The sequence below is a fragment of the Gossypium hirsutum genome, chromosome D02 (assembly GCF_007990345.1).
Source record: "Gossypium hirsutum isolate 1008001.06 chromosome D02, Gossypium_hirsutum_v2.1, whole genome shotgun sequence".
Taxonomy (NCBI): Eukaryota; Viridiplantae; Streptophyta; class Magnoliopsida; order Malvales; family Malvaceae; genus Gossypium; species Gossypium hirsutum.
In genome coordinates, this window is record NC_053438.1 from 60,396,499 (window position 1) to 60,409,119 (window position 12,621).

General features: G+C 35.8%; 1 protein-coding gene across 1 annotated transcript; it reads right to left on the minus strand.

The window, feature by feature from the left end:
- Positions 1 to 761: 761 nt before the first annotated feature.
- On the minus strand, positions 762 to 1,737 carry LOC121214749 (cyclin-dependent protein kinase inhibitor SMR6). Its single transcript, XM_041088921.1, has one exon. The coding sequence runs from the start codon at positions 1,308 to 1,310 to the stop codon at positions 984 to 986; it is 327 nt and encodes a 108-aa protein (XP_040944855.1). The 5' UTR covers positions 1,311 to 1,737; the 3' UTR covers positions 762 to 983.
- Between the last annotated feature and the right edge of the window lie 10,884 nt (positions 1,738 to 12,621).

Consider the following 12,621-nt stretch of genomic DNA (forward strand, 5'->3'; position numbering starts at 1 on the left):
GATTCTAATCCAAGTCTTCCCACATGTTCTTTGTCCTTTTTCTAGGGGGAGATTGAGTTATCACAAAAAGGTGAAAAGCATTACAAAGAACCTTCCCACTATCATAAGAGTCCGAGGTGGGTGGGGGGTCATCGGTCATGTTTGGTGGGGCACTCAAAAGCTAAGCTCTAAGTCTAAAGATGGGATTATGGCAGAGACCGGCCCCCCCTCTCTCCGGTGGGTCTTTGGGCTAAGCCTTTTGTAGGAGATTTGTCTCAGTCAATCACCTGCTGTGTGAAGCATCCGTGCAGCATCTTCCTTGCCATTTGAAAAGGGATTTACCATTACAAAGTGGTGACGATTGCAAATGTTGAAATTAAAGTTCGAATTTATTACAAAGATGATTTCATAAACTGGATGGATATGTCACTTTTTTAGGGTGAGTCTCTAACCTTTTTTTTTTTACCAACTTTTGGAATAAGTTCTAACTTTGCTTAGATGTTGACTTGCATGTGTCTCCCCACATGAACATGATTCATATACAGTTTCAACTTTCAAACAAAAAGAGAGTACAAAGCAGAAGCTATAACATTAATAACAGCAGCAAGAGATCATATAAACTGGAAGAAAATTAAACCCAAATGCACACCATTTCTTAATTGAAAACTGGATGCTTTTTCTCTATTATAGATAATTAACACAACAAGCTAGAGGAAATAATTACTTACTACAGATATAGAAACTTAAAAGGTAAAACAGGAAACCTAAGAACGAACTCAAAAGAAGTTAAATTTCCACATGTTATTTATTTATGGATCCCCCCTGTACGTGAACTTCTAGTGATCACTACAATTTAAATACCCTAAATTAGAAAGAAAAAAAAGTGAGAGTAAGAGTACCAAAAAAATGATAAACAGATGACAATGGAGGTAGAGATGCAAAAGCTATGAAGCTTTTATGCAAATTGGTCCAAGCTTGGTTTGGTGAGAGTATGAGTTAGGTGTTTAAACATGGCGTATGAAGACAGTCTCCAAATCTGGTGGAGTAAAGAACTCTCTAACACTTCCATAATTACACTTCAAAGTAGGTTTATGCTTGACTGGAGCAGGTGGACATGTGAGTAAGGTTGGAATCCTAGCTTCTTGTCCCGTGGGAGTGGTGGAACAGGATTCGTCTTCTTTGTCATCAGTGCTATCTTTATCTCTCTGATCATCCACTGGATGTGTGTAAATAGGCTTCAAAGGAGCTCGTAAAGAGATCCCAGCAATGACCCATTTTTTGCCTTCGGATTCTAACCCTCCATCCACTTGAGGCTTCCCTGAAACCCCCATATCTTGGATTGGATAAAAAGACAAACCCCAAATCCAAGTTTCAAGTTTCAACTATAAATAGTGTAGCTTTAACCGGGAAGGAATAAGTAAGGGAATAAAGAAGAAAGAATAAAGATTAGGCTTTTCTTTCTCTTTTTTTTTTCTCTTTTTGCGGAGAGAATCAATAGGAAAGCAGAAGGAAAGTTATGGAATGGAAATGGAAGAAAGAGAAGAAGGGGAGGAAGAAGATGAGAGAAATTGAAATGTTGTGCAGCTAAATGAGAAGGGCTTTAAATAAACAAAAATAATAGTAGAAATTAATGGCAGTAAATTGCAAGGAGGAAGTAAGAGGGGAAACGAGGGGGCAACGTTGAATGTTGTGTTTATACCAATCAGGGAGAGAGAGTGAGAGATAAAAAGAGAACCCGAGGAAACTCGTGACATGACATGAGCAAAGCCATACCTAAAACTAAACACTCATATTATATTTTTACTATAGCACAAATATAAGAATATATTTGAATAACCACCAAATAAATTTAATATTAAATCAATATAATATATAATATTAGATTTTGTGAGTGAATGAAAATATTTTATATTAAAAATTATATTTATAAAAATATATCAATTATTAATGGAGTGACAAAATTTTTTTATAACAATATAATATATAATGCTAGATTTTATCTTATTTATGATGTAAGTGAATGAAAATATTTTATATTTTAAAATTTTTTTAAAAAATAAATAAAACTCATTTATAGCATAGGTATATGATAAAACCTAAATATAAATAATTAAATCTTAGGCCTGGACGTTAATCAATAATAACAAATAAAGTAATCTAAATAAAAAGTCACTAACACTAAGTTTATGTTTTAGTTATTTAACTTCAAAAAATTACAAAATGTTTATTGAATTATTCGAAAGTTTCTATTTAAGTCATTGAGCTTTTAAAATTGATGTTGCATGGCTTTCTCCATTCGCACCATCTACACCAATCGAAAGCTCTTTTTTCTCCTTCTCTTTTACAGTTTCGTTTTTTTTTCATGAAGCAATTTTGAACGTCACGAATATGTGAACAAAAATCTAAACAACTTTCTTATCTGATATTTGACATTGATTATCACATCAACTTGAATCTAAGGTATGTTTTTCAACTCATCGTATTGATCATTGAATTGTCACTTGGAGCTCGCTAGCTAAACTTAAAATAAAAAACTTAATAACTCAATAATTTAAATAAAAAATTTTAAATATTTCAATGACTTAAATGAAAACTTTCGAATAATTCAATAATAATTTTATAATTTTTTAAATTTAAGTAATCAAAACATGAATTTATTTATAATTTGGTAGTTTGGATATAGTTTACCCTGATAAATAATGACAAGATCTCATTAGTTAACTTAAATTAAATTCAAAAAAGAAGAGAGTCTGAGCGACTGACTGCAAAAACAACTACGTCTATGAGTTGCCCGTGAAAATAGCTGACCACGGGCAGCCTTTGTAGAAAAGATACAGTGAATTAAAAAAAATTGGGGATTAATCTACCAAAAAAAATTTGGGGATTACGGATTGACTTGGATTTTGGCGCCAAATTTTGTGGTGCTAGATCATATGTGGGGCGATGAGATCACCCGATGGTTTCCCTGTTTTATTTTATTCTTATATATTTTTATCTTTTTTCTTCAAAATTTTCCTTGTCCAGAGATCGATACTTAATTTCTCAATAATGAAAGATATTGTCATTTGAGAGAGATTTGTTCCTCTTTACGAAGAGTATGTAGAATTAACAAAGGGGTGTCTTGATCATACGTAGACGTATGTGTCATCCATCAAGAAGCAATGTGAGTGTCTCGCCTTTAGTGGGGTTTGAACCCTTAACCTATGCCATCTATGTTATTCGTTCCAAAGTGGTGTTGTATTGTAACACCCATTACCCGAGACCGTTTCCGGAGTCGAGCACGAGGCATTACTTAGCTTATCTTACCAATTCGGAGCATAAAAAACTAGGTTTGAAAATTTATTTCATTATTCGCAGCAAATCTGTCCAATCGCGCAGCAGTTACTAAATTAAATATAAATTGAGCTACAGAACTCGAAATTTAATTCCGTAAATTTTCCCTAAAACTAGACTCATATATCTACTCACCATAAAATTTTTAGAATTTTTGGTTCAGAAAATTAGTACAGTTTATTAGTTAAAGTCTCCCCTGTTTCACCACCTGACTGCCCTGACCTCTAGTCACTAAAAATAAGTTTTCTCACTGTAGGATTTTTATGTGAAGTTCTTACTTGTTTCTACAGAAAATAGACTCATTAAGAAATCTAAGCATGTAAATTTCAACTCATAACCATTTTTGTACAATTTGTAATTATTTTCTAAACTCATAACAGGGGACTCCAATAACAGTTCTGACCCTATCTTACTAAAATTCACATATCTTAAAATATAAATTTCCTTTTTCTACACCGTTATTTTTCCATGAAAATAGACTCAACAAGCTTTAATTCCATATATCATTCACCCTATAATTCATTTTATACTATCTTGGGTGATTTTTCAAATTCACGTCACTGTGCTGCCTGAATTCTGTTTCTTTGCAAAATTTTATCCTTTCATGATTTCCATGCATAATTTATCACCTAATCTTTCATAACAACAAACACCTTCATCCTTAATCATTTTAATAACCATACATCATCAAATACTTACACATCACTCATTAGCAAAATCTCATTACAAACATACAAAATAACTAAATCCCTATACATGCCATAACTCAAACGTGTTTCGATATAAAATACCGAGCAGTTGTAGTTGATAGTGTGGACGATCTCCGACATCTTTAGGATCCTTGAAGTAGCTTTGCAATACTATAAGAGAAAGAGAAATAAAAGAAGTAAGCATAAAGCTTAGTAAGTTTACTAGCAAATAAATAACAATATTTAACTTAAATAATTAAACTCAATGTCTATATCTCTAGTTTACTCTTTAGTTAATCTCATACTAGTTCTCTTACTTGTTTACTTAGAATACTTGTGTGCATAACTTACTCAATCCTTGCTGCATCGTTGAACATCAATTGATAGTATAATAAGTTCTTAAGTCTTACAACTTACCTGAGCTTGCCATTTATGCTTTAAACTGAACTTTCATGAACATGATTCGTTTACAAGCCCGTTGAGCTACATTGGAATAATAAGGATACTCGGGTCTCTTCTGATAATAACATGCCAAAGCCATGTCCCAGACATGGTCTTACATGGGATGTTCTCGTGATGGTGCCCATGCCATGTCCCAGATATGGTCTTATAGGGGACCTCTCATCTCGGTGCCAACGCCATGTCCCAGACATGGTCTTACATGGGACCTCTCGTCTCGGTGCCCATGCTATGTCCCAGACATGGTCTTACAGGGGACCTCTCATGATCTTAAGGATGCCAATGCCATGTCCCAGACATGGTCTTACATGGGATCTCTTTACCCAAATGTCATGACATTCGTATCCAGTACCATCCTTATGTATCAACGGGACTTTTAAATTTTAATTCTCTATCATTTCATGCTTGGATCATCATCAAATAAATTCATAAAATAAATTCATAATTGCTGGAAATTAACAGCATTAATAATAAATATTGAAATATTGCATTTATTTACCGTAAACTTACCTCGGTACCAATTATAGCCAAATTCACCAACTTAGTCTTCAACTTTATTCTTCCCTTTGTCTAACCTCGAGTTTCGTACTTCTTGATCTAAAATAGTAAATTTAACTTATTTAATAATCACATTCATCAAAACAGCCCTCGACTCTAACTTTTTCAAAATTACAATTTTGCCCCTAAACTTTTACATAATTACATTTTTGCCCCAAGGCTCAGAAATTAAACTTCATCTCTTATTCTTATGTTTTATAACATTCTGAACATTTTTCCCTTCTATGGCAACATCAAATTCCCACTCTAACATGTACTTATGAACATTAGGTATTTTTACCGATTATGTCGTTTTACTCGTTTTCACTTAAAATCGCTTAGCAAAAGTTGTTTAACATAATTTCTAGCTTCATATTCTTTCATAAAACATCAAAATAAACACTTTTCACCTATGGGTATTTTTCCAAATATAAACCCTAGGTTAAATTATTGCTAGAATAAGCTAAATTAAGCTACCGGGATCTCAAAAACGTAAAGAACATTAAAAACGGGGCTTGGGATCACTTACTATGGAGCTTGGAAGCTTGAAAACCCTAACTATGGCTTCCCCCCTTGCTGATTTCGTTCATATGAAGAAGATGATGATTTTTGCCATCTTTTTCCCTTTTAATTCATTTTAATTACTAGATTACCAAATTGCCCCTAACTTAAAAATTTTCTATTTCACTTATCTCATGTCCATTTTTGTCTACCAAGTTACCAATGGTATAATTACCATATAAGGACCTCCAATTTAAAGTTTCATAACAATTGGACACCTCTAACATGTAGAACTCAACTTTTGCACTTTTTACAATTTAGTCCTTTTGACTAAATTGAGTGCCCAAACGTCGAAATTTTCGAATGAAATTTTCAAAAAATCATTTTTTGAAATTGTAGACCATAAAAATATAAGAAAAATAAAATTTTTCTCATCGGATTTGTGGTTCCGAAACCACTGTTTCGATAACCTCAAATTTGGGCCATTACAACTCTCCCCCCCTTTTTAGGATTTTCGTCCTCGAAAATCTTACCAGTAAAGAGATTCAGATATTGCTTCCTCATTGTCTCTTCCGATTCCCATGTTGCTTCCTCAATCCCATGCTTTTGCCATAGCACTTTCACCAGATTTACCTTTTTGTTTCTAAGCTCCTTTGTTTCTGTGCTAATACTTTAACCGGTTCTTCATTATAAGTCATATCCGGCTGAATTTCTATTTCTGTTGGAGTAATAACATGTGAAGGATCCGATCGATACCATCGTAGCATAGATACATGAAATACATTATGAATTTTGTCGAGTTCCGGTGGTAAAGCCAATCGGTAAGCAACTGGTCCAATTCTTTCTATAATCTCATATGGTCCGATAAATCTTGGACTCAATTTACCCTTTCGACCGAACCGGAGAACTTTCTTCCAAGGAGACACTTTTAAGAATACTTTATCACCCACCTGAAATTCAATCTCCCTTCGTTTAAGATCGGCGTATGACTTTTGACGATCGGAAGCTGCTTTTAAACTATCCCGAATCAGTCTTACTTTTTCTTCTGTTTCCCGAATCAAATCAACCCCGTGTATCTTCTTTTCACTGAGCTCTGTCCAATATAATGGTGTTCTACATTTTCTACCATACAAAGCTTCATACGGAGCCATTTTAATACTGGACTGATAACTGTTATTATAAGCAAATTCAATCAAAGGTAGATACCTTTCCCAATTACCTTGAAACTCTAATGCACAACATCGGAGCATATCTTCCAATACCTGAATTACACGCTCAGATTGGCCATCTGTCTGAGGATGAAATGCAGTACTGAAATACAACTGAGTACCCAAAGCTTCTTGCAATTTGTTCCAGAAACGAGACGTAAATCGGGGATCTCTGTCTGATATAATGGAGACAGGCACTCCATGTAGTCTAACAATCTCAGATATATACAATCCAGCCAATTTATCTAAAGAATAATCCATACATGCTGGGATAAAGTGCGCGGACTTTGTCAATCGGTCGACAATTACCCAAATGGCATCTTTCTTCCTCGGAGATAACGGTAACCCAGATACAAAATCTATAGTGATTCTTTCCCATTTCCATTCCGGTATAGTGATTGGCTGAAGCAACCCCGAAGGTACCTGATGTTCAGCCTTAACCTGCTGACATACTAAACATCTTGATACAAACTCAGAGATATCACGTTTCATACTCGGCCACCAATACATCTTTTTCAAGTCATTATACATTTTATTACCTCCTGGATGTACGGACATAATACCACTGTGTGCTTCGTGTAAAATCTTCTGTACAAGTTCTGAATTCTTCGGTACACATACTTTGCCTCTGAATAATAAACAACCATCAGTTCCAATTTGAAATTCTGAATCATTACCTGACTCACAATGCACCCGTTTAGCCTGTAATTTCTCATCATTCCTCTAAGCTTCACATATTTGTTGACGAAATGTCGATTTAGCTCTCAATTCAGCTATGATTGAACCATCATTAGACAGTGACAACCGGGTATTCATAGCTCGTAAAGCAAATAGAGATTTTCGGCTCAAAGCATCAGCTACCACGTTAGCCTTACCCGGATGGTAATCAATAACCAAATCATAATCCTTTATCAATTCAAGCCACCTGCGTTGTCTCAAATTCAAATCTTTCTGTGTCATCAAATATTTCAAGCTTTTGTGATCAGTATAAATATGACACTTTTCACCATACAAATAATGCCGCCATATTTTCAATGCAAATACAATAGCAGCTAACTCGAGATCATGTACCGGGTAGTTTCTTTCATGTGGCTTAAGTTGTCTTAAAGCATAGGCTATTACTTTATCTTCTTGCATCAAGACACAACCCAAACCATTTAATGATGCATCACTATAAATAATAAATTCCTTACCCGATTCAGGCTGTACCAACACAGGTGCTTTCGTTAACAACTCCTTCAATCGGTCGAAACTTTGCTGGCATTTTTCTGTCCATTCAAATTTAACATCTTTCTGTAATAAACGGGTCATTGGAGAAGTTATCATAGAAAACCCTTGTACAAATCTCCGATAATAACCAGCTAAACCCAAGAAACCTCTAACTTCAAATACATTCTTCGGTGGACTCCAATTGACAATAGCTGAAAATTTACTCGGATCTACCCTGATGCCTTCTGCGGATACAATATGTCCGAGAAAACCTACCTCTCGAAGCCAAAATTCACATTTACTGAATTTAGCATAAAGTTTCTTTTCATGCAGAATTTGCAACACTATTTTCAAATGTTCTGCATGCTCAGTTTCATCCCGAGAATAAACTAAAATGTCATCAATAAAAACTACTACAAACCTATCTAGATACGGTCTGAATATCCGGTTCATCAAATCCATGAATACTGCAGGTGCATTAGTCAACCCAAACGGCATAACCAGAAACTCATAATGCCCATACCTGGTTCTGAAAGCTGTCTTTGGCACATCTGGCTCTTTTACCCGTAACTGATAATAACCCGATCGGAGATCAATCTTTGAAAATACTGTGGCACCTTTCAGTTGATCAAATAAGTCATCAATTCGAGGCAATGGGTACTTATTCTTTATAGTTACCTTATTAAGCTGCCGATAGTCAATACACAATCTCAAAGACCCGTCTTTCTTTTTCACAAACAGAACTGGAGCACCCCAAGGTGAATGACTCGGACGAACAAAACCTCTGTCAACAAGTTCCTGTAACTGTGCCTTTAACTCTTTTAATTCTGTAGGAGCCATACGATACGGAGCTATGGAAATTGGGGCAGTTCCCGGAATCAGATCTATAGAAAATTCCACTTCTCTTTCTGGTGGCAACCCTGGTAACTCCTCTGGAAATACATCAGAAAATTCACATACAACTGGCACTGCCTGTATCTTTGACTCAGATACCTTAGTATCCAACACATACGCCAAATAAACATCATACCCTTTTCTAACACACCTCTGAGCTGTCATAACTGAAATCATATCGGATAATCCCTTTGTCTGATTAGATTTAACCCAAAGTAATTCTCCATTCTGGCATTTCAACACAACATATTTTTTGTCTACAGTTTACTACTGCATCATGCTGAGTTAACCAATCCATGCCCAATATCACATCAAACTCATCAAAAGGCAATAACATCAAGTCAACCGGGAAACAAATACCTTTTACCATTAGTGGACAATTTTTACAAACTTTATCCACTATCACAAACTGGCCTAGGGGGTTCGAGACTTTAACCATAAATTCAGTAGGTTCAACAGACAAATTTTTAACAAATGCTAATTTTGTGCATATATATGAATGTGTAGAGCCAGGATCAATTAATGCAATAACAGTAGTATCATAGAGAGAAAATGTACCCGCAATTACATCAGGAGAGGACGCCTCTTCACGAGCTCGAATAGCATATGATCTTGCAGGTGCTCTAACATCTGATCTAACCGCTGAATCTTTGAATGCACCCCTATTACTTGCCCCCACTCCTGGGTTTCTCTGCGGTCTACCTCTGGTAGGAGCATTACTTGATCTCGCACTCGTTATTTCTTCTCTTTTAGTTGTTTCAGGACAATCCCAAATAAAGTGATCGGATGCTCCACATCTGAAACAAACATTTTCACCTGCTCTACACTCTCCGGGGTGGCGTCTCCCACATTGAGGACATTCCGGTCTAGGAGGTCGAGTACTGCCAGTACTTGCAACTGTAGTGGTTTGAGCTCTAAAACCATCGAATCTTCTACTTCTGCTTCGGCCATAATATATATGTGAAAAATGTGATCCGCTAGAGAGCTCCCTAGGCCTCTTAGATGTAGACTGAAATGATTTACTCATTTGCCTCTTCTTTGTATTCTGCGCTCCAGCTTCAGCTTTGCTCTTCTCTTTTTCTTTTAACAAGTCTTCTACTTTACAAGCTCTTTCTACCAGAACAGCAAACTCTCTGATTTCCAATACACCCACTGATAGTCGGATGTCATCATTAAGCCCATCTTCAAATCTCTTGCACATGTTGGCTTCGGTGGATACAAATTCCCGAGCATACTTACTAAGTCTGACAAATTCGCGTTCATATTCAGTCACGGACATCTTACCTTGTTTTAGCTCAAGAAACTCCTTCCTTTTCTGCTCTGTAAATCTCTGGCTGATGTACTTCTTTTGAAACTCCTCCTGAAAGAAATCCCAAGTAACCCTCTCACTCGGTACGATAGACACGAGAGTCTTCCACCAATGATAAGCGGAATCTCTGAGAAGTGAGACCACACACTTCATACATTCTTCCGGTGTACAAGATAATTCTTCAAAAACCCTGATGGTATTCTCAAGCCAGAATTTTACTTTTTCTGCATCGTCATCTTTGGTAGCCCGAAATTCTTCAGCCCCTTGCTTCCTAATCTTATCAACAGGTGGTCTCTCCCTGATAAATATACCTGCAGCTGGGGAAGCTACATGGGGAACCTGTGAATCTTGAGGGGGTGGAGGTCTTACAGCCGGATTCGTACGAACGAACTCGGCAAACCAATCAGTCATGGCTTGGAAGAAGGCTTCTCTAGCTCCTCCTCCCTGTCTATCTGATGCAGGTCTTTCACTAACATTAACATCTGATGGCACCGTCCCTTCTGGGGAATAGGCGCATTACTCTCTACTTCATCTGTACTAGCTCGTTCAGGATCCATAACTATAAAAGAAAACATTTTAAAATCGTCAGGAGTCGTCACACTATCAAAATATATAGGTATGACATGTATAGGTAGACTCTTATTCTTACTGAGTATTTCCGAGAACCGACTAAACCTGCTCTGATACCAATAAAATGTAACACCCCTTACCCGAGACCATTTTCGGAGTCGAGCACGAGGCATTACTTAGCTTATCTTACCAATTCGGAGCATAAAAAACTAGGTTTGAAAATTTATTTCATTATTCGCAGCAAATCTGTCCAATCGCGCAGCAGTTACTAAATTAATTATAACTTGAGCTACAGAACTCAATATTTAATTCTGTAAATTTTCCCTGAAACTAGACTCATATATATACTCACCATAAAATTTTTAGAATTTTTGGTTCAGCAAATTAGTACAGTTTATTAGTTAACGTCTCCCCTATTTCACCACCTGACTGCCCTGACCTCTAGTCACTAAAAATAAGTTTTCTCACTGTAGGATTTTCATGTGAAGTTCTTACTTGTTTCTACAGAAAATAGACTCATTAAGAAATCTAAGCATGTAAATTTCAACTCATAACCATTTTTGTACAATTTGTAATTATTTTCTAAACTCAGAACAGGGGACTCCAAAAACAGTTCTGACCCTATCTTACTAAAATTCACATATCTTAAAATATAAATTTCGTTTTTCTACACCGTTATTTTTCCATGAAAATAGACTCAACAAGATTTAATTCCATATATCATTCACCCTATAATTCATTTTATACTATCTTGGGTGATTTTTCAAATTCACATCACTGTGCTGCCTGAATTCTGTTTCTTTGCAAAATTTTATCCTTTCATGATTTCCATGCATAATTTATCACCTAATCTTTCATAACAACAAACACCTTCATCCTTAATCATTTTAATAACCATACATCATCAAATACTTACACATCACTCATTAGCAAAATCATCATTACAAACATACAAAATAACTAAATCCCTATACATGCCATAACTCAAACGTGTTTCGATATAAAATACCGAGCAGTTGTAGTTGATAGTGTAGACGATCTCCGACTTCTTTAGGATCCTTGAAGTAGCTTTGCAATACTATAAGAGAAAGAGAAATAAAAGAAGTAAGCATAAAGCTTAGTAAGTTTACTAGCAAATAAATAACAATATTTAACTTAAATAATTAAACTCAATGTCTATATCTCTAGTTTACTCTTTAGTTAATCTCATACTAGTTCTCTTACTTGTTTACTTAGAATACTTGTGTGCATAACTTACTCAATCCTTGCTGCATCGTTGAACATCAATTGATAGTATAATAAGTTCTTAAGTCTTACAACTTACCTGAGCTTGCCATTTATGCTTTAAACTGAACTTTCATGAACATGATTCGTTTACAAGCCCGTTGAGCTACATTGGAATAATAAGGATACTCGGGTCTCTTCTGATAATAACATGCCAAAGCCATGTCCCAGACATGGTCTTACATGGGATGTTCTCGTGATGGTGCCCATGCCATGTCCCAGACATGGTCTTATAGGGACCTCTCATCTCGGTGCCAACGCCATGTCCCAGACATGGTCTTACATGGGACCTCTCGTCTCGGTGCCCATGCCATGTCCTAGACATGGTCTTACAGGGGACCTCTCATGATCTTAAGGATGCCAATGCCATGTCCCAGACATGGTCTTACATGGGATCTCTTTACCCAAATGTCATGACATTCGTATCCAGTACCATCCTTATGTATCAACGGGACTTTTAAATTTTAATTCTCTATCATTTCATGCTTGGATCATCATCAAATAAATTCATAAAATAAATTCATAATTGCTGGAAATTAACAGCATTAATAATAAATATTGAAATATTGCATTTATTTACCGTAAACTTACCTCGGTACCAATTATAGCCAAATTCACCAACTTAGTCTTCAACTTTATTCTTCCCTTT